Consider the following 19807-nt stretch of genomic DNA (forward strand, 5'->3'; position numbering starts at 1 on the left):
TTTAATGGTGTTGCAGGATATTTAAAAAATTTATTTTTACTGTATGACGTGTTTGCCTATATATGTATATATATTACCTTGTATATGACTGGTGCCCGAGGAGGACAGAAGAGGACATTGGATCCTCTGGAACTGGAGTGACAGACAGATGGTCATAAGCAGATGTGTAAGTGCTGTGAGTGGAACCCAGATCTTTTGGACGAGTAGCTAGTATTTTAACTGCTGAGACATCTCTATAGTCCCACATCATTAATTTTTATTTATTTGATAAGCGAGCTATGCCATTTTCTTTTCAATTTGTTTAATTGCTCGAGAATATCTCTTTTTTTGAGTATATCTTTTACATTACCTGTTTAAGTTTATTCTGTAAAATTGGTTTACATAATTTTTTCTTACATAGTAGTCTGTTTCTTAGTCTTTTTTCTCACTCACTGACTATAGAATTCATGTCATAAAGTCTCCTCGTACCCTCATTTCATTCAGTCAAAATGTAGACTTTTGAAAATGATATGAAGGATAACCCACAAGAAATTTCTCCCTGGAGGCCATCCTCCCCTACGTCTTAAGTTCAAGGCCACACTGTGCTACAGGAGACCCAGGGTCAAGAAAAAGTATTGTTAAATCAGCAGCAGAGGCAGAGGGTAAGTCAGTCAGTCCTTAGGAAGGCACGCACTTGCTTCTAGATTCTGAAGTGTTTTCAAAGTTGATTATAGAGTCCTTACCACAGTACACCCTTGTGAGGAAGAGTTGTGCGTTCAGATCAATCTAACATGGTGACTGTGGAAAGAGAAACCACCCCTGCCACTAATCCTCCACCTGCAGAAGAGGAAAACACAGCCTAATCAGGAGGTTGCTGACCCAGAGCACTGTATTAGCCACCCTCTATAGAACAGGTGGGCACAGTGGGTTTTTAAAAATGATAAAAGCAAAACTTGGCAAGCAAACCTTCCATTGATCTTTAAGTGTGATTGTTGAAGACTTTGGGCTCTAAGCAACCAATATCCAGTTGTCTAGTAATTTAATGCCTGGCTGTGACTCCTCACTTTTTAAGGGTGGTATTGAGCCTATGTGGGAAGACGAGAAAAACACACGGGGAAGACGGTGGCTAATTACATTGAACAAGCAGCAGAGAGAAGCGACCTTGATCGCTTTTGGTAGAGACACTGCCGTTCCTTATTAGAGAATCCTCTGATGACTGCAGTGATGACGTGTGTGGAGCTGTTGTCAGTGTTGGAGGTAAAGGTGGTAAGATAGCAATATGGACGACTGGATGTGAAAACATGATGCAGTCACACACAGGGAGGGTATACAAGGAAAGGTCAGGACTTCCTCCGAAGATAGTGATTATCAGTCCCACGCAGACACAGCTACAAAGAGCGGCTCCACCACTAAAAATAGGTTTGTTTAAGAGGACACCACCTTCTGAGTTCTCCCGGGAGACTGCGTCACGCAATGGAGATTGGGAGCTGAAGCAAAGCCTCATCAACGCAGAGTGGACTGCACTGGAGTTGACTCCGAGTGCTGCTAAGACGTAAGAGAAGCCTGGTTCGTCTTTGTCTTCTGTGTCCATCCTCCTCCCCCACCCTCAATCTCTGCTCGTGTGTCCACTATCCCAATCAAAGAATTACAGTATAGCTCACCCCAGCACCCCAGATGTGCTCCTGCCTGCTCTGTAACAGCCGGGTAGAATTCCATGGCACACACACCTGCCTTTCCACGGTATTCGGGAAAGAACCGGCATTTCTGTCACCTTAGCAGGAGAAGATCTGGGTTTGTTCCACTCCACGCAGGAGCGGATTTGCTGGTGTGAGAGTCTGAGTACAGCTTTCTCGCAACCTTCTGTTTCCTGTCACAGCATTGTCCTTGCTGTCTTCTTGCTGATGGCTGCTAGATGTTAGTTTATTTGCTTCTCTCCTTGATAACATTAGTGATTCTGATTTCAATTTTTCATTTGCTTTGCTTTTTTTTTTCCTCATGTAACATTGGTGAAGGATCCAGGAATATGACAGAAAGGTGGAATAAACATTAATTTATGCAAAAAAGAGAAATTTCTCTCCCCTTTTGTTTTTGATATGTGTCTGGCTGTAGTCTAGGATCCTCTTGAACTCCTTGTGAATTATACACTGGCCTTGAATTTATTATGATGCTCCTGTACAGCATCCCTAGTGCTGGCTTAACAGTGAGCCCTCACTGGACCTCACAATGCCACACCCCTTTTTTCAGAACTATTTGAGTTATTCCAGGTGGAGCAGATGTGAACTAGATATTTTAGATATGAAAAGCATGTGTTGTATACCCCAAGTCTGATTTTACTTCCTTCCCTCACTAATTTGAAAGGAAACGACTTTGCATGGCTGGCTTGTCTCTTCCTTTGCTTGGGCCTTCAGAACCGGGCAGCTAGAACTGTGTTGGAGTGGGAAAGTGCCCTCGCTCCTTACTGTGTACTGGCAGATTGTCGGTTTACCTAAGTTGCTGCAGGGACCTTCGGGGTACCTGGAGATGTGCAGGGAGCATCGTGAGTCTTTCCAGGCCTCCTGTTAGTGATGATGGAACTGAGGCGTAGTCTCGGGCCTGCTCTGCCCCACAACCTGACAGCAGTGTCTGATTTGCATTCTGTTGCGGGTTCATCAGATGACCCAAGACAGGAGTTGGCCAGGCAGTGATCTGCTCCAGGTTTATCAGTTGTGCCACAGCAGTTCCTCGGGTGTCCTGATGGTGGTGCTGCGGTGCTGCTCAAGGAACTCTGGCCAGAGAACTTGTCCTTAGAAGGGGGTTGAGATCTGGAGCCTCCTCAATTGTGGTGTGCCAGAAGTGTGGCCCAGACAGGTTCCCATTCTAGAAGTGGTTATTAGTGCCTCAGTCACTTGTCTGTGACCTAAACCTTTCCCCACAAGGTGTTTCCAGATGTGCTTTGCTGATTCAGAGGGGCAGAAGAATACCTGCGCGTGGCACTCGTATAGAGATTCAGACTAGGGTGGTCTGTCCGAAGTTCACACCACAGGGACCTAGGCAGAGGGGCTGATGCTGGGGTAGTAGCCCTGTAGATGTGCTTTAGCTCAAACCCCAAGCCATTCAACAAGTGCACAGTGTCCCCTGCATAAGCGAGGTGTGAGGACGCAGTTCTGTGGCAATGTGTACTTTCTAGCAGAGCATTGATAACGAGTGTCAAAAAAGCAAGTCTTGGAAGGGGAGACCTGCTCTGTGGCAGGAGCTGGCCCATGGAATGCAGGTGGTTGACATACAAGGACTGGGTGAAAGCACTTGTCCAGCTTTGGACATGTGTGAGGCATTAGGTGTGAGGGGAGCTAGGGCTGAAAGGCTCCACATGGGGGATCCCTCACTGAAGGCACTGCCGGGGCAGTCTAGAATGGAGAAGGGGACACCAAAGAGGACATAGTAAATTCTTGCCCTCAGCTGTTCCTTGTGGGCCACAGTAAATGATCTGTAGAGTCCTCTACAGTCTTCTCGCCTCAGTTCCTCTCACACCCTTTCCTTGTTCATTTTCAGTGGTGCTTTCAAGGCAGTTCACAGGGATTTCTCTGGATTGTTTGCCGTGTTCCTGTACCTTCTGAGCCCACTCGATTTATGTGAGACAGGGTCTCACATAGCCAAGGCTGGCTTTGACTTGCTCCGTAGCCAGTGCTACCCTTGAATTCCTGATCGTCCCAGCTGCTGAGATGACAGGCTTCGCCAGAGTGCCTAGCCAATCTCTCCCACTTCTGTTTTAAAAAGCCACTGTCCAGAGACAGCTTTATTGCTTTGTAATCCTTCATCCTCTCAAGCATCTTCTGAATGTTATTCCTTCCTGTTCTATATTTCACCTCCCCTTCCTGACAGTCGGTATGTGGTAGGCAGTGTGCAGTTTAAACATGTAATTCTAGCATCCTAGGATCTGTCATCTCCATTCTTCTACTTCTCTCTGTGTGTCAGGCCTCAGCTCCCTGCCAGTTGTGCCTGTAGTGATGTCACCTATCCCCAGCCTCCCTTTTTGTTTCCCAAGGGCATGCTTTATATCTCAAGGGTCTATCCTGGGCCCCTGATGACACCCTGGTCCTGATCTCAAGATTGTCACCTGTGGTCTGCCATCAGGCACTAACAGAGATCTTACATTTGAGGCTCCTCATTTGAGGTCCCTCCGCTTCACAAGTTCCTTTTGACTTCCTTCACAGTTACCTTTTGACTCATCCTCCTCCCTCAGTTTCTCCGGTGTTCTTTCCTGCCATGTCCTCTGGCCCTCATTAGCATCCCCAGCCCAGTGCCTTCTGTTGTTACTTTATTGAGATCTGTTTCTTCCTTCTCTCCCTCCTGGGGCCAGATCAGTTGTTTGGGGTCAGTGGTAAGGCTTCAGTGATGGATTCTCTCCAAATCCTGCTTTCCTCTTCACTGGTCCAGCTGTCTGGAGGAAAAGCTTCTCATCTGAGGAAGAATCGCCTACCCATGAGAAGAGGCAGCATAACTTTAGTTCATGGTTTTATGGTGAAGTTACCATTGATTATTGATTATAGCATAAATGCTAAGAGAAGGCAGGAAGTGTAAAATGCTCTGTAGTGAATACAGCTGGTGGGAATGAGGAACGGTTTCATTATTTAAAGGGGGACCCAGGGGCTGCAGGATTGTTCCCCACTGCCGTGTCCCCATGGCCCTCACTACCACCCCTGGTCTCTGGGGTAAAAAGCTCTCGGCTGCAAAGCCATGGCAGGACGAGGACCTAGCAAGGAGCACCTGGCTTGCTGCACCTTGAGGACATGAGCACACACGAGTGAGAAAGCAGACCTGGCGTGGCAGGCAGCATGTGCCAGCTGTGCCTTCATGTCCTCCCGGAGGAGGTGGCCATTCTAGAGACCAAGGGATTGTGTGGTCACAGGGCACCCATGCCGTCTGGGGCTCTGCATGCAGTTTGCCATGGTGTCTGTTTCATCTCACTTTCCCTTCTATTTCTAGTTTCACAGAATTCTGTGGCTCTAAGCCAGCCTGCCCATCCTTTGTCCTTCCCATGTCCTACCAGTCCCTTGTTTTCAATGAGAGCCCTCGGTGGAAGGTGCCCGCCTCTGCTGTGTGCACGATCTAGGGCCCCAGCCTTGTGGAGGGCATGGGGAGCATGCAGGACCTCCTGGGTTTCCACTTGTTTCTAAGGACCCTGCAGCACAAGCTTCTCTCTCTCCCCACCCCTCCTCAGCCCTAAAACTCTGATGCACTCATGCTCCTTTCTCTGCCGTCTTTGGGCAAGTTCCTCTCAAGCTTTGTGCTTCTGCCCTGGAACCATCTGTCATCTCTTGAGCTGAAAGCCGGGCAGCCTTGTGTCGCGAAGGTCCTCCAAGATAAATCCCCATAGTGTCTTACTCTTTCCCAGTGTGGCCCTTAGCACTTACAGCCTCCTCCTCTTGCCTCTGGTCATCCATGCCACTGACCATTTGTATCTGCAGGGACTCACTCTTTCCCTCTTAAGAACAAAATGGCTCTATGGGCATGGTAGAGCATACGTGTCATCCCAGCACTTGAGAGACGTGCAGGATGATGTGGAGTTCAAGGCCTGCCCAGTCTGCTCAGCAAGAAGCTATCCTGGTTCAAACAACAATAAGATTCAGCAAACGAATCCTAAACCAAAACAGAGTCTACCTGGGAGAACGTCTGTCTGCCCACCGCCGCCTCAGCTACCTGCCCATCCTTACTACCCAGGACGGCCCCTGACTCTTGTGCTGCCTCACACAGTTTGGTATGGCTTTGCAATCGGTGTTGTCTTAGGACAGGGACAGAGACAGCTGTGGAGCTCAGTAAGGCCCAGACGGTACCAAGAGCACGTGCTAGGACACAGGCATCAACAGTGAAGGCAGGTGAGGCTCGCTCGAGCCTGTGTAGCTGAGGGTAACACTGAACCTAAGCTTCAGCCCCAGCCCCTCAAGTGGCATTTTTATTAAATGTTGCCCTAAACATGACACAAGAATGTGACAAATGGAGGAATAGAACATGTGACACCAGGAAGAAAGAATCAGATAAAGTCAGAACTTGGAAAATTCTGTGAAACCAGATACCATGTCGTGAAAGAAGTGGTACGTGCTGTTGTTTCAGACGGGGATGTGTAACCAGCAATAGTTTTGAATCCAGACTGGATCCCACATGAAAAGCAACCAGCCCCCTTTCTCTCCACCAACCGTCACCAAACCAAAAGCCATAAGACATACCCTGAGAGCCATCACTGTTGAAGACGAGAACCAGAAAGTAAAGGGTGCCACGTGGTCTGAGAGGACCATACTGGTTGCTTACGGTGGTTATTGCCAGATGATGTCCACGTATAAATATATTCAAGCTTTGGTTGCCGAGTGGAATAGTGCTGTTCAGAGACCTGGTCACGACTGCAGGTGGCTAGACGTGCTCCATCCTATCCCATGTGCAGAACGTGAGGCACTGGGTTCTCTGGGTATCTATGGACATTGAGTTTGTTCTCCAGAGTCAGGAGTTATGCGTGGAACAGTGACAAGGTCTCAGGAAATGTGCTGCTCTAACCAGGGCCCTTCCTATATCACATATCTGGTGCCTCAGTCTCTGTTCTGTTGCTGGGAAGAGACACAATGACCAAGGCTTGCTGAAAGTTTCAGAGGATTAGTCCACGATCATCATGGCAGGGAGCATGGTGGCAGGTGGGCAGGCATGGCACTGGGACAGTAACTAGGAGCTTATATCTGGATCAGCAGGCAGGAGGCAGAGTAAGACTGGGCCTAGCATAGGCGTTTGGAACCTCAAGGCCCAGTAACACCTCCTCCAACAAGGCTATACCTCCTAATCCTTCCTAAACAGCCCGCCAAGTGGGGACCAAGTATTCAGACCAGAGCCCATGGGAGCCATTCTCTTTCAAACCACCTGAGTTCTTGCTCTAGGCCGTGAGAGGTGTCTTGGCATGGCAGAGGAAAGCCTTTTGGGCTCCTGAGGTGGAATCGCAGTTCCCACAGTGCTTGAGAGCCTGCTGCCAGTGGCGAGTGTTTGCCCTTTGTGTGCCAACCTTTTTCAAACAGCCTGTGTTCTCAGAGCTTTGGAATCACCGGCTCTATTTTATTTTAGGAACACCTGAAAATCAACCGGTAGAAATGGGGTTTGTGCCAGTTCTGGCTTTCCCCCATCCAAATTGCACATTTACTGAAGATTGCTATCCCTCTAATTTCCACGGAACATGAGATTACCGGCCACAATCAAGGGTGCTGTACAGCTTTTGTATCTTCAGTGTAGCTCTGATTTGGAGGTTTCTGGCAAATTGCGTTTTCACTGTGCTGGACTGGCAAGAGCTCTGTCCATTTTCCCCCTTCCTTGGCATGCAGATGTCAGAAATACTGAAGCAGGGAAATGTGATTTGGAACTGCTGCGCTCATTGGCCCTCGCGGTTTCTATGTGTCTTACTGACTTCCGCAGCACTCCCTTCATAAAGACACAGCTGTACGATAATGGTGCCTGGCATCCTTGTGGCCATAGCGCCAGCGTGTGTTCAGGCTATGAGGGAACTTGGCCTTCTACACAGACAAGGCCATCTTGAGGATGGCGAAGATCAGAAGACACAGCCTGAGTTCTGGGCCTTGAGAACTGCACCTTCAAGAACAGCCATGGACCATACAGTGCCCCAAACATTTTGGAAACCCCTCCCTCTCCTGGCACTCAGGCAGGGCCCTGCGGGTCGGAGAGTATTCTGGGCTGGAGCATAACAGGAACTTTTCAGCTTTTGCTTCTGTCAGAGAGAGGTGGGATGCAGGTGTGCGACGGCCCAACTACCTGACGGCCTCAAACCATCCGCACATGCTGTGCCCAGGTGCATGGGAAGCGAGGCTAGCACGGGGAGTCAGCCTGCTGCACTCCGGCTTCCTCTGCATCCAGGTTTCTGAGGGAGCGCGGGCTCTGCCACGTTGCAGATTAGCACATCCCAGGGCTGAAGTCTGGAGTCAGCTGCTGACACCTGGGCCCCTTATCCTTGTTGATACCCCTTTCCTCTCATCTCAGAACCATCCTTTCAGTATGTGGGACAGGGACTTCAGCAGCAGGCATGCATGACTGCCAATTGCCTCTACCTGTGGAGCAGCAACTCAAAAGTGCTTGAGAGAAAGGAAGCGAATTGTGAGTTTCCGGGGATCTGTCTGTCTGTCTGTCTTTCTTTCTTTCTTTCTTTCTTTCTTTCTTTCTTTCTTTCTTTCTTTCTTTCTTTCTTTCTTTCTTAAGATTTATTTTATGTATGTGAGTACTCTGTGGATGTCTTTCTTCAGACACACCAGAAGAGGGCATCAGATCCCATTACAGATGGATGTGAGCTACCACGTGGTTACTGGGATTTGAACTCAGGACCTCGGGAAGAGCAGTCAGTGCTGTTAACCGCTGAGCCATCTCTCCAGCCCGAGTTTTGTTTTTCTCTTAAGACAGACTTTCATGAATCTCAGCCTAGTCTTGAGCTTTTCATCCTCCTGAGTTCTAAGACTACAGGTGTATATTACTATACCCAGTTTCTGTGGTGCTGGACGTTAAACCCAATGCGTTACGGAGGCTAGATAAACCCGTCTACCGACTGAGCTGTATCCACAGCTTCCAAGTGAATTCCTGGATTGCCCTTGAATAAGCTTAGAGGCACACACTCTTATCCACAGTGACCACGGAAGCAGGGAGAACAGCCACTTAACATCTACAAAGCCACAGACGTTTCAGAATTGCTTTCCCTGGGGCTAAGCCTATTCTGACCTGAACTGCTCATGGATTGCCCACGGAGAATACGGTGAGGTGGGCCAACCACATCTGCCTAGGCAGGCAGGTAGAGGATGGGTCTATGTTATTTAAGCTGCTGCTTCATTTTGTGGGAGTTTTTTAGTTTGTTTTGGTTTGTTTGATGATGATGATGTTGTTTTCAAGACAAAGTATCACTATGTATGTCCTGGAACTCACTGTGTAGACCAGGCTAGCCTTGAACTCACAGAGATCTGCTTGCCTCTACCTCCCAAGCGCTGGGATTAGAGGTGTGTGCCACTGTGCTCAGCCATTTTGTGTTTTTAAGCACCGCCAACTCATATGTCCCTGTAACACAAACCCTGCCCTTTATTGTTGTGTATTAGGTTCCTGCTTAGAGGGTAACTTTATTTTCAAGTTCTAAATGGCAGCTTCTAGAGGATATCCACTCATCCTTCCAACAAATACTTGTAGGTCAGCAGTTCTGTAGCAGGGGCTCGAGTGGGTGCGAGGGCCGGGGCACCGAGGTGAAGCAGGTAAGGGTGCCTCGCAGTGCAGCCTGCTCCTTAGTGACGCGGTGGGAGCTCCGCCACCCTCCTGGTACAAGTACAAAAGCTATATGCAGATTAGCCGTATGAAAGGGAAAGGGTATTTTAACCAAATTATTTTAATTCTAGGTAAAACTAAAATTGAGGAATTTACATCATAATCTAAGCACCACAGTTCCTAGCCATATGTCACAGTAACACAAACATTGCTAAAAAGTGGGTGCCGGTGCGTGGTGTTCCTTGGTGAACTTTTTCTGGCTTCTGTAATTAGTCTTATAAGTCACCAGCCTGTCCTCACTAGTTGTCACCCCTTTCCTTTCCATTACAATTTACATTTAACGTACATCCCTCCTGCCACTCTTGGCCACTGCTGCCTCCAGTCTGCACTAGGAAACCATTTCACGAGCAAAAACTATAATAAACGACTCTCAAATAGATATAATAGTTTTGCTTTTGTGTTGAGACCTGTGAATTCCTCATGATGAGCCGAATAGGAATGTGTCGCTTTTTTTGGCAGCAAGCATATTAGACTTTCATTTTATATCTGACTTGAAGAGAAACATTGGAAAATTTTGTTCCGTGTCTTAAGCAATATGATGAATGTCACCTGGCTGACATTCTGAGTAATAATTCTTTGACATCCTCATACATTTCGTTAATACTTTTTTCTCACCAGTTCCACCTTATTCTTTTAATACCTAATAGAAACTTTCATTTACAAGTCATTTTTGTTATAAAGAAGAAAAGTCACACCACCCTGCTATCTTGAATGACCAGAGCTGAACCTTGAAGAGATGGTTCTCTTCTACCTGTAATCCAGCTGCACGTCATGGCTGTGATAGATGAAGGTATTCTTCTGTTTACAATGACACAAGAAGGGTCACTGTTCTCATCTGAAGGACAGTAGAAGGAACACAAAACAGCGCTGTCAGATGAGCTCACATTTTAATATAGTTTTAAGGAGGCTGGAAGCATCCAGTGCTTGGGTGCATTCCCCTGAGAGCTGGCGGTTGGAAGCTTGGTCTTCATTGGAGCATGTGGTGCGGTGTAGCCCTTGAGAGGTGTGACATAGAGAAAGGTGACCAGAGCCCAGGGGCGTTGATGCTGCTCTCCTGGGAATCCTGTGCTAATCCGTTGTGAGCCTGGCCTTCCCTGAGTCCCTCCATGTGCTTCCTCCTCTCTCCTGCACACACGCTCATTGTTGGGATGCGCCAAGAAAGGCCTTCCCAGAAGTGACCTCCGAAACTGTGAGCTAAATAAAACTCTTCTTTATAAGTTCCCCAACCTTAGGTGTTCTGTTATAGCAACAGAGAGCAGTCCAAGGCAAAGGAGTTGGAATCTTCTTTACTGATAGTATGAGGTATAGACCTGGATTGAGTAAAACCAAATGGTTCTTTTTAGCTAGGGTGACTGTCCCTACCTAAATGCATGTTTAACAGTTCCTTCACGCTAGACTCCATCTTTCTTGGAGTTCTGCTTTTCAACAGCTATATAGACTGCACCACTCTATAACTGAGAGGCCGTAACCGGGATTTGGGGGATAATTTCTCTTAAAATACATACGTTCGGTTTCCTGACTAATGCGTGCTTCATTCACTGCCACGCTCAGAAGTGGCTCAGACCGCTTCTCTGAAGAGCTGTGCACTGGGACGGTTTGACACAAAGCACTTGACTTTCCGCTGACAGTCAGTATGTGAACTGCAGGGGTAAGTGCACGAGCGCATTTATGGTGCGGCTACTTTAAAGGACACTCTGTACTGTGACACTGAGTGTGCTCTGTTTATAAAAACTCATAGCAGAGTAGATATCAAAACACCGGAACAACACTAAGATTGTTAGTTTTCTTCTTGAATTTTTTACCCAACGAAGAGTAGTAAACGACTATCTCAATCTCTCTTCCCCCTCTCCCCTTCTCCTCTCCCTCACCCACCCCCTCTCTCCCTGACCCCTCACTTTTGAAGGGAATTCTTAGTTTCTAACCAGGAAGCAGTGGGGTGTTATTCTACAGAGCAGCCAGGCTTGGGTGCTGGGCTGGAGCCACACTCTAGAGTGGTTCCACTCTGCCATGAATTAGGCCTTAGAGCTCTCACTAGTCAACCCTAGGCACGCTCTGTCACTGAGCCCTGCCCTGTCTACCTCTCACAGGTATATGTCGTCCTGTGTGCTGTGTGCAGTGTGTATGTGCAGTCTCTGTGTGCTGTGTGCAGAGTGAATGTGCAGTCTCTGTGTGGTGTGTGCAGTGTGTATGTGCAGTCTCTGTGTGGTGTGTGCAGTGTGTATGTGCAGTCTCTGTGTGCTGTGTGCAGTGTGTATGTGCAGTCTCTGTGTGGTGTGTGCAGTGTGTATGTGCAGTCTCTGTGTGGTGTGTGCAGTGTGTATGTGCAGTCTCATGAACATATCTGGAGGCCAGAGGTCAACATCAGGTGTTTCCCTCTATGCTTTTCTCATTTCAGTTTTTAAAAATTCACTTTTTTATTAAAAAAATTGAAATAAAACTTTTCTTTCATTTACCAAATTAACCAGACCCAAAGTCTGCCACCTTGGTTTTTGAGACAAGGTCTCTCGCAAAACCTGGCACTCATGGATCAACTAGGCTGACTGGCCAGTGAACTCCAAGGCTATGCCCATCCCCTTAGCCACACCCCGGCACTGGGGCCATGCCGGTATGTCCCCACATCTGGATTTGCACGAGGTGCTGGGATCTGAATGCGCCCTCATGCTTGTCATTGGGCACTTGACTGAGTCACCCCTGAGTGTCAGGCCAACCACTTAGCCCAAAAGGATCTAGCGTTGGACTCTGGACCGGAGCCTGGCTCAGGGTCTTCTGGTTGGGCCACACATTAGTTGTGTCTCTCTGTCAAGAGGTTTAAAGCTTTAGTTCTTCACAATGGTGAGTCCTTATGTGTTGTAAGGTGTGGGAGGCTCCCTATTCTTTCGCATGCACCATTCTCTGAAGAAACAAGTTCTATTCTCCAGTGGCCCTCTTGCCAGCGATCGCGTGACTGTATCCATCTCTAGCCTTTCTCACCTGTACACTAAGGCGTGTCTGTTTTTAGGCTGTTTTAGATATTTGTTAAATATACATTATATATATATATAAAAGTCAGGAAATGGGAGGCCACTGGTTTGTTTTCTTCTGTGAGGTTCTTGTTAGTCTTTTTAGATTCCTATTTCTACAAAAAAATAAAGCAAGGGGAAGAGGAGAGAGGATGGAAGGAGAGAGGGAGGTAGAGGGAGGGAGGGTGGAAAGAGGGAAGGGAGGTGGGGGAGAGAGAGAGAGAGAGAGAGAGAGAGAGAGAGAGAGAGAGAGAGAGAGAGTATGAGATTCTATTTTTTTAAAATACCGTGAGAATTTTCAGGGGCCCTGTTAACTGTAAGTTGTTTTGACTGTTGTAATTTAAAAATTACTGTATCTTATAATCCATGAACATGAGGCTTCTTTCTATCTATAATTTCTTGATTCCCATTGACAATATCTTACAGTTTTTAGTGTATGAGTCTTCACCTCCTTGGATAAATTTATTCTAAGTATTTTATCTTAGATAAGAGTATCATCTCTGATGATGTTGATAGTGAAATCTTTTTTTAATTTCCTTTTTGGGGTCTTTATTGTGGGTTTGTAGAAATGCAACTGATTTTGTATCCTATATATATATATTTTTTTTGTTCTTTTTTTCGGAGCTGGGGACCGAACCCAGGGCCTTGCGCTTCCTAAGTAAGCGCTCTACCGCTGAGCTAAATCCCCAGCCCGTATCCTATATTTTTAAAAAGATTTATTTTATGTAAATGAGATAATTTATTTTACACACACACGTGCACACGCACACACACGCGCGCACACACACACACACACACACACACACACACTATGTATATGATTACCCTGTCCCACACACCAGAAGAGGGCATCGGATCCCATTACAGATGGTTGTGAGCCACCATGTGGTTCTCAGGACCTCTAGAAGAGCAGTCAGTTCTTAACCACTGAGCCATCTCTGCAGCCCTACTTTGTTATTTTTATTATTGTATTTTTATGTATGGGTTTGTGTCGAGGTCTGGGTATGTACATGTGAGTGCAGGTACCCACTGAGGCCAGGAGAAGGCGTCAGATCTCTAGGAACTGATGTATCACCCAACTTGGGTGCTGGGAACCAAACTCTGGAAGAGCACCAAGCGCCTCCAACCACTGAGCATCCCCCCAGCCCTGCGCCTGTATTCTTTTACTATTTGTAACTGAACGTTTTCCATACAGTACATTTTGACTACAGGTTCACCTTCCCCAGCTCCTCCCCAACTCCCTACCCACGCAACTGCATGCCTTTTCTCTCTCTTTAAAAGAAACAGTTAGAAACATACATATAACCAGAGAGTGAACAACCAGAAAGAGAGAACACCCCAGCCCCCAGAAACTAATACCAAAACATATAAACAAAGACTGATAAGAAAAAAAATGCTCGAACAAAGCAAAATGAGACAAAAAGCCTACAAAGTATCTCTGAGTTCCTTTTATGCCGGCCAGTTGCTCGGAGTAGGCCCTCCCCGTTGCCAGTGGGTAGCAAGGACATATAGCTTCTTGGTTAGGTCCGGGAGCCCATGTCCACTTCCCCGCTTGGCACTAGGACCCCGTCTAGCTTGATCTTGTGTGCTGCTACAGTCTGAGCTTCTGTGGGCATCAGCCCCGTTGTGTCTGGAAGACACTGTATCTTTGGAGTAATCCGAGCACCTCTGGCTCTTAGAATCTTCCCAGCACCTCTTCCACCGAGACCCCCTGAGCCGTGAGGGGAGGGGTTTGACGAGGACCCTCATCTCAGTTAGTACCGCGTGGTCCACAGTCGTGGGTCCCTGTCAGTTCCCACTGCTGCAAGAGGAGTGTTCTCCAGTGATGGCTTAAGGAGGAACAATCTGGGTCCCACCCTGCTCTCAGTTCTAAAGTTCCTTTTTGAGGCGCTCATTGTGAATTTGCAGGAATGCAAGTGATTTTTGAGTGTTGGTTTTGTGTCCTGTATTTTCTTAAATTCAGTTTTTAGCTTTAAAAAGTTTTTCTTTTGAGAAGAATCTTTAGAATTTTCTCCATATAAGACCATGCTGTTTGAATAGAAATCATCAGATTCTTCCTTTTCATATGGTACCTTGGAAATTTCATTTCTCTCTGCCCGATTTCTCTAAAATTTCAACTACTCTATCGAATAGAAGCAGCCAAGGTCAATGTTCTTGTCTTGTTATTGGTTTGAGATGGAAAAAATTTCAATCTTTCACCATTGAGTTTGATGATAGCTGTGGGTTCTTTTAAATATGACCTTTGTAATTTTGAGAACATTTCTTTCTAGTCTAATTTATTGAGTTTATTTACTAAAATGTGCTGAGTTCCTGAGAAGTGTTTCCTGTGCCAGTTGAGATAATTGTGAGTTTTTCTCCCTTTATAATGTGTGTTATACTGATTGATTGTCCAAGGGCAAATCACACTTGGCCCTGACATATTGTCCCTTCCATATAATGCTGAATTATCACCATTATTTTATTATTGTTATTATTGTTATTATTATTATTATTGTTATTATTGAATGTCTCTCTGTGTGCCATATGTATATACATATGGGCTTGTGCAGAAGCCAGATGTGTCCCATCACTTGTGCCTGTCATTCTCAGTCCCTTGGGAAAAGGCCTGTCACTCAAGCTGAAGCTAGACTGGTGACTAGCAAGCCCAGTGATCCCCCTGCCTCACCTTCCTTCCCTCAGTCAGTTCTGGGGTTACAGGTGTATGCGCAGTCATGCAAAACATTTTAAAAGGGGGATTCATCACCAACTTCTTTTAAATTTAAAAGAATTTTATATATGTATTCAATGTATTTTTATCATTCAATGCCTGTATTACCCCCCTTCCACTTCTCCTGGACGTCCCCAATACATCCTCCTCACAACTTCATGTCCTCTTCCTTCTCTTCCTCCTCCCCTTTTCCTCCTCCTCCTCCCCCCTCCTTCTCCCCGACCCTTTTATCATAAGCCACAGAGTCCAAATAGTGCTGCTTATATGCACATGAGTCTGGGACCCTCCACTGGAGAATGGGCAGCCTACAAGTGCCATGCCTGACTCACCTTCATGGGTTCTGGGGACTCAAGCTCAAGCGCTAATGTTTGCACAGCAAGAATCCTCACCTGCTGAGCTATGCCCGAGACCCCGTGCTGCTGAGTCTGATTTGCTAAATTTCGTTGAGGATTTTGCAGCATCCTAAGACACGCTCTTGGTCTCTATTTTTTCAAGATATCTTCACCTGGCATTGGCTTTGGTTTTGGAGGAGTGGCTCCTTCATAGAATGACTGAGTTAGGAAAAGTTACTGAAGTGTTTAGGCCTGGCAGTAATTGTTTAAGTGTTAGGTAGGGGGTCACCAAGAAAGCCATCTGATTATGCACCTCTCTGTGGTGCATAATGATGCCAATTTCTTCCCCCTCCCTCTCTCCCTTCCCTTCTTCTTCCCTTCCTTCCTTCCTTCCTTCCTTCCTTCTCCTTCCATCTTCCTTCCCTTCCCTTCCCCCTTCCTTCCTTCCTTCCCTTCCCCCTTCCTTTTCCTTCCCTCCTTCCTTCTCTTCCTTCCCTTCCCTTCTTCCCTTCCCTGAGACCCCTTTCCTTCCCTTCCTTCCTTCCTTCCTTCCCCCTCCCTTCCCTTTTCCTTCCTTCCCCCCTTCCTTTCCTTCCTTCCCTCTTCCCTTCCCCTTCTCCCTTCCTTTTCCTTCCTTCCCCCTTCCTTTTCCTTCCTAAAGTTCCTTTTCCTTCCCATTCCCTTCCTTCCTTCCTTCTTCCCTTCCTTCCTTCCTTCCTTGATTTTGAGTCCTTTTTCCCTTCCTTCCTTTATTTTCCTTCCTTCCTTCCCTTTCCTTCCCTCCTCTTCCTTCCTTCCCTTTCTTTCTTCTTTCCCTTCTCGTCCTTCCTTCCCATTCTTCTTTCTTTCCCTTCCTTCCTTCCTTCCTTCCATTTCCCTTCCTTTCCCTTCCCTTCCCCTTCCTTTTCCTTCCCTTTTCCTCCTTTTCCCTTCCTTCCCTTCCCTTTTCCTTCCTTTTCCTTCCAATGTTCCTTCCTTCCTTGTTATTGGTTTCCTTCCCTTCCTTCCCTTTGAGTTTCCCTTCCTTCTCCTTTTTCCCTTCCCTCTCCCTTCTAATTCCTTCTCCCTTCCTTCCTAGTCCTCCTTCCTTCCTTCCTTCCCTTCCCTTCTCCTTCCTTCCTTTCCTTCCCTCCTTGAGTTTTTCTCCTTCCTTCCTTCCTTCTCCTTCCTTCCTTCCTTCCTTCTTCCTTCCTTCCTTCCCTTCCTTCCCTTCCTTCCTTCCTTCCTTCCTTCTTCCCTTCCTTCCTTCCCTTCCCTTTTATTATTCCCTTCCTTCCTTCCCTTCCCTTATTATTATTATTATCCCCTTCCCTTATTGAATCCCTCCCCCTCCCCTCCCCCCCTCCCCTCCCCTCCTTCCTTCCCCCTTCCCCTTCCAGATGTGTCCCTTCCTTTTCCCTTCCTTCCTTCTCAGTCCCTTCCTTCCCTTCCTTCCTTCTCCCTTCCTTCCCTTCTCCCTTCCCTTCCCTTCTCCCTTCCCCCTTCCCTTCTCCTTCCTTCTCCTTCCTTCCTTCTCCCTTCCCTTCCTTCCCTTCCTTCTCCTTCCCTTCCTTCCCTTCCCTTCCCTTCCTTCCTTCTCCCTTCCTTCTCCTTCCTTCCTTCCCTTCTCCTTCCTTCCTTCCTTCTCCTTCCTTCCTTCTTCCTTCCTTCCTTCTTCCCTTCCTTCTTCCCTTCCCTTCCTTCCCTTCCCTTCCCTTCCCTTCCTTTCCCTTTCCCTTCCCTCCCCTTCCCTTCCTTTCCCTTCTTTCCCTCCCCCTCCCCCTCCCCCCCTCCCCCTCCCCTCCCCCCCCCCCCTCCCTTCCCCTCCCTTCCTTCCCTCCCCTCCCCCTCCCTCCCCTTCCCCTCCCTCCCCCTTCCTTCCCTTCCTTCCCTTCCCTTCCCTTCCTGTGAAACAGGGTCTTGTTCTATAACCCAGGCTGCCTCAGACTGAGATCTACCCTCATGCACTGGGGTTCAGGTTCCCATGGACACTTTTTTTTTTTTTTTTTTTAAGAACAGAACTTGGGGTTGGGGATTTGGCTCAGTGTGGCAGAGCAAGCTTACCAGGAGCGCAAGGTCCTGATTTCCCCCAGCCCCGGGGGAAATAAAAAGAACAGAACTTCCATCTATTTAGGTTGGGACCTAGAGGGTTCAGGAAAGAAATTCATCCAAATTTGCCAAAACAATGGCTGGAGGAGAGGGGAAAGCCACTTCCTTGACTCAGCCTCAGTCTTCAAACAGCACACTGAAACCAGCTGGGCCAGGTTTAAAATTTAATGCTCGTTCAGGCCTGGGTCCCTCATTCCTGCCGCTGTGGGGTCCACTGCTCTGGGGTCAGAGTTTTCTGCTCAAAGGCATGGATGTGCGGGAGCTCTTCGGCTAAGCACTCGTTCACCAGCCGGTGTCTCTGGAGCAGTGGCTTTCCCTCGAACTTAGCCGACACCACCAGGACTCGGAAGCTGGTCGCGCAACGGTTCAGAGTCGTGTCCTCCACCTCCACATGCTCTGCCTCCAGGTCCTGCTGCAGCTTCTCGCGGAGGTAGTCGGCGCTGAGTTCCATGACCACAGCCCGGCGGGGCCACAGCCCAGCGTGAACAGAACCTCGCCTCTGGTCCCGCCACCCCGCCTTCCCTCCCATGGACACTCTTGTCTCAGACTTTATTCTTTAGATGTTGTGTCTCCTTACCTGCTCGTCAGGAGGGACTGCTTTATTAGTTCTGTGGTTGCTTTAATCTAGTTACCTCATTGTGTTGATTCTGTTATTTCCTTTTCCGTGCCACTCACCCTCAGCCTCACTGGGCCTGCCCTTTGGGTAGCCATCACAACAGGGACCTGAAGAGGCTGAGTGAACTCTTCTCTGCTTTTCTTCATCTCTAGGAGGGATGCTTCCCAGGAGGGAGGCAGAAGAGCCCCTGCTCAGGACATGAGCAGAGCAGAGTGTGGAAAGGAAGTGAGGTGCAATAGGCCAGACTCCTCATCCTGTCCTGTGGACCCAACTACGCAGGCACCATGAGCTGGTTGTGCTGTCAGTTGGAGGGTTCCGTAGAGCCTTGCTCATTTGTGAGAGCTGGTTGTATACATCTGAACTGTGGCAGGGAGCAGGAGCCGTGGTGCAGGGAGGTGTCCTCCTGCAGGCACTACACCACATAGGTCTGTCACAGGAAGCAGATTGACCACACTGACATGCTCTGGGCAACGGATCACATCCCCTGCTGTGTCACAGGATGTAGTGTTCCTTTCTTCGTTTTCTTCCTGTTCTGCTTGTCCCTGTAGGACTCCCTCCCACACAAGGCCGGACTTACACAGACACCACTGTGGAACCTCAGCTACATCCTCAAACTGTCGATCGACAGACCAAGTGACCTCAGGTGGCCTTGCTCCTGGCTGGCCTCAAATTCGACTCACTGTCTCCTCCAGGACTTCTGTGGGAATTGCACTAGATGCTCTTTCCAGGTGCAGAAATGCTGAGGAAATGAGGCCCTGCAAACCGAAGGACAAGAATGCTAATGTTGTCTGGCCAGCTCCCACCCTGGTGCCTTCCCACAGCTCCGGGAGGGCCGTGTGCTTGGCAGAGATGGAGCTTCCTGCCTGATTCTCTTAGATTCCTCTCTCTCTCTCTCTCTCTCTCTCTCTCTCTCTCTCTCTCTCTCTGCCTCTGTCGTTTTTGTTTGTTTTCAGACGGACATCTCACTCTGTAGCTCTGGCTGTTCTGGAGCTCACTACGTAGACTTGGTTAGCCTTAAACTCACAGAGCTCTGCCTGCTTCTGGCTCCTGAGTACTGGGATTAAATGCATGCACCTCCCAGATCCTGTCTGATTTTTCTGTGCTATTTCTTTGTTCTTTGGCTTAACCCAATAGCATCTACCTCAGCTTCTTAAGAAATAAAAACCCCCTGGGGTTGGAGATTTAGCTCAGTGGTAGAGCGCTTGCCTAGGAAGCACAAGGCCCTGGGTTCGATCCCCAGCTCCAAAAAAAAAAGAACCAAAAAAAAGAGAAAGAAATAAAAACCCCCTCTCTCCTTTTGCGGCCATCGCTGGATCGCAGCCACCAAAATGAAGTTCAGTCCCTTCGTGACTTCTGACCGAACCGCAGACGGCATTTCAGTGTACCTTCTCTCTCACGTTCCGAGGAAGATCATGTCTTCTCCGCTTTCCAAAGAACTGAGGCAGAAGTATAATGTTCGGTCTATGCCCATTCGAAAGGACGATGAAGTTCAGGTTGTTCGAGGACACCACAAAGGCTAGCAGATTGGCAAAGTGGTCCAAGTGGACAGGAAGAAATACGTCATCTACATTTTGTGGTTTGCCTTGGAGTTTTCTCTGAATTTGTGGAATAAAGGCAAGAGCACTAGATTTGGGCAGAGGAAGGAGTCAGGAGCAGGAGGGGGATTAGATTCAGAGGTTAGGTTGAGAGAGGACAGTTGTTGACAGTTGAGCGAATGGAACCTGAGCAGGAGGGGGGGAGGATGAGACAGTTTAAAAGAGTGAGCAGAAGAGTA

The 19807-nt window shown here is 47.8% G+C and overlaps 1 protein-coding gene and 1 pseudogene across 1 annotated transcript; one reads left to right on the forward strand and one right to left on the reverse strand.

Annotated features, from left to right (window-relative positions):
- The first annotated feature begins 646 nt into the window (after positions 1 to 646).
- Positions 647 to 7132, forward strand: LOC116886557 (annotated as a pseudogene).
- A 10285-nt stretch (positions 7133 to 17417) lies between these two features.
- LOC116886322 (bolA-like protein 2) lies at positions 17418 to 17933 on the reverse strand. Its single transcript, XM_032887770.1, has one exon. It carries the CDS (start codon positions 17866 to 17868, stop codon positions 17608 to 17610), a length of 261 nt encoding a protein of 86 aa, XP_032743661.1. The 5' UTR covers positions 17869 to 17933; the 3' UTR covers positions 17418 to 17607.
- Between the last annotated feature and the right edge of the window lie 1874 nt (positions 17934 to 19807).

Source organism: Rattus rattus, chromosome 17 (genome assembly GCF_011064425.1).
Source record: "Rattus rattus isolate New Zealand chromosome 17, Rrattus_CSIRO_v1, whole genome shotgun sequence".
In the NCBI taxonomy this organism is placed as follows: domain Eukaryota; kingdom Metazoa; phylum Chordata; class Mammalia; order Rodentia; family Muridae; genus Rattus; species Rattus rattus.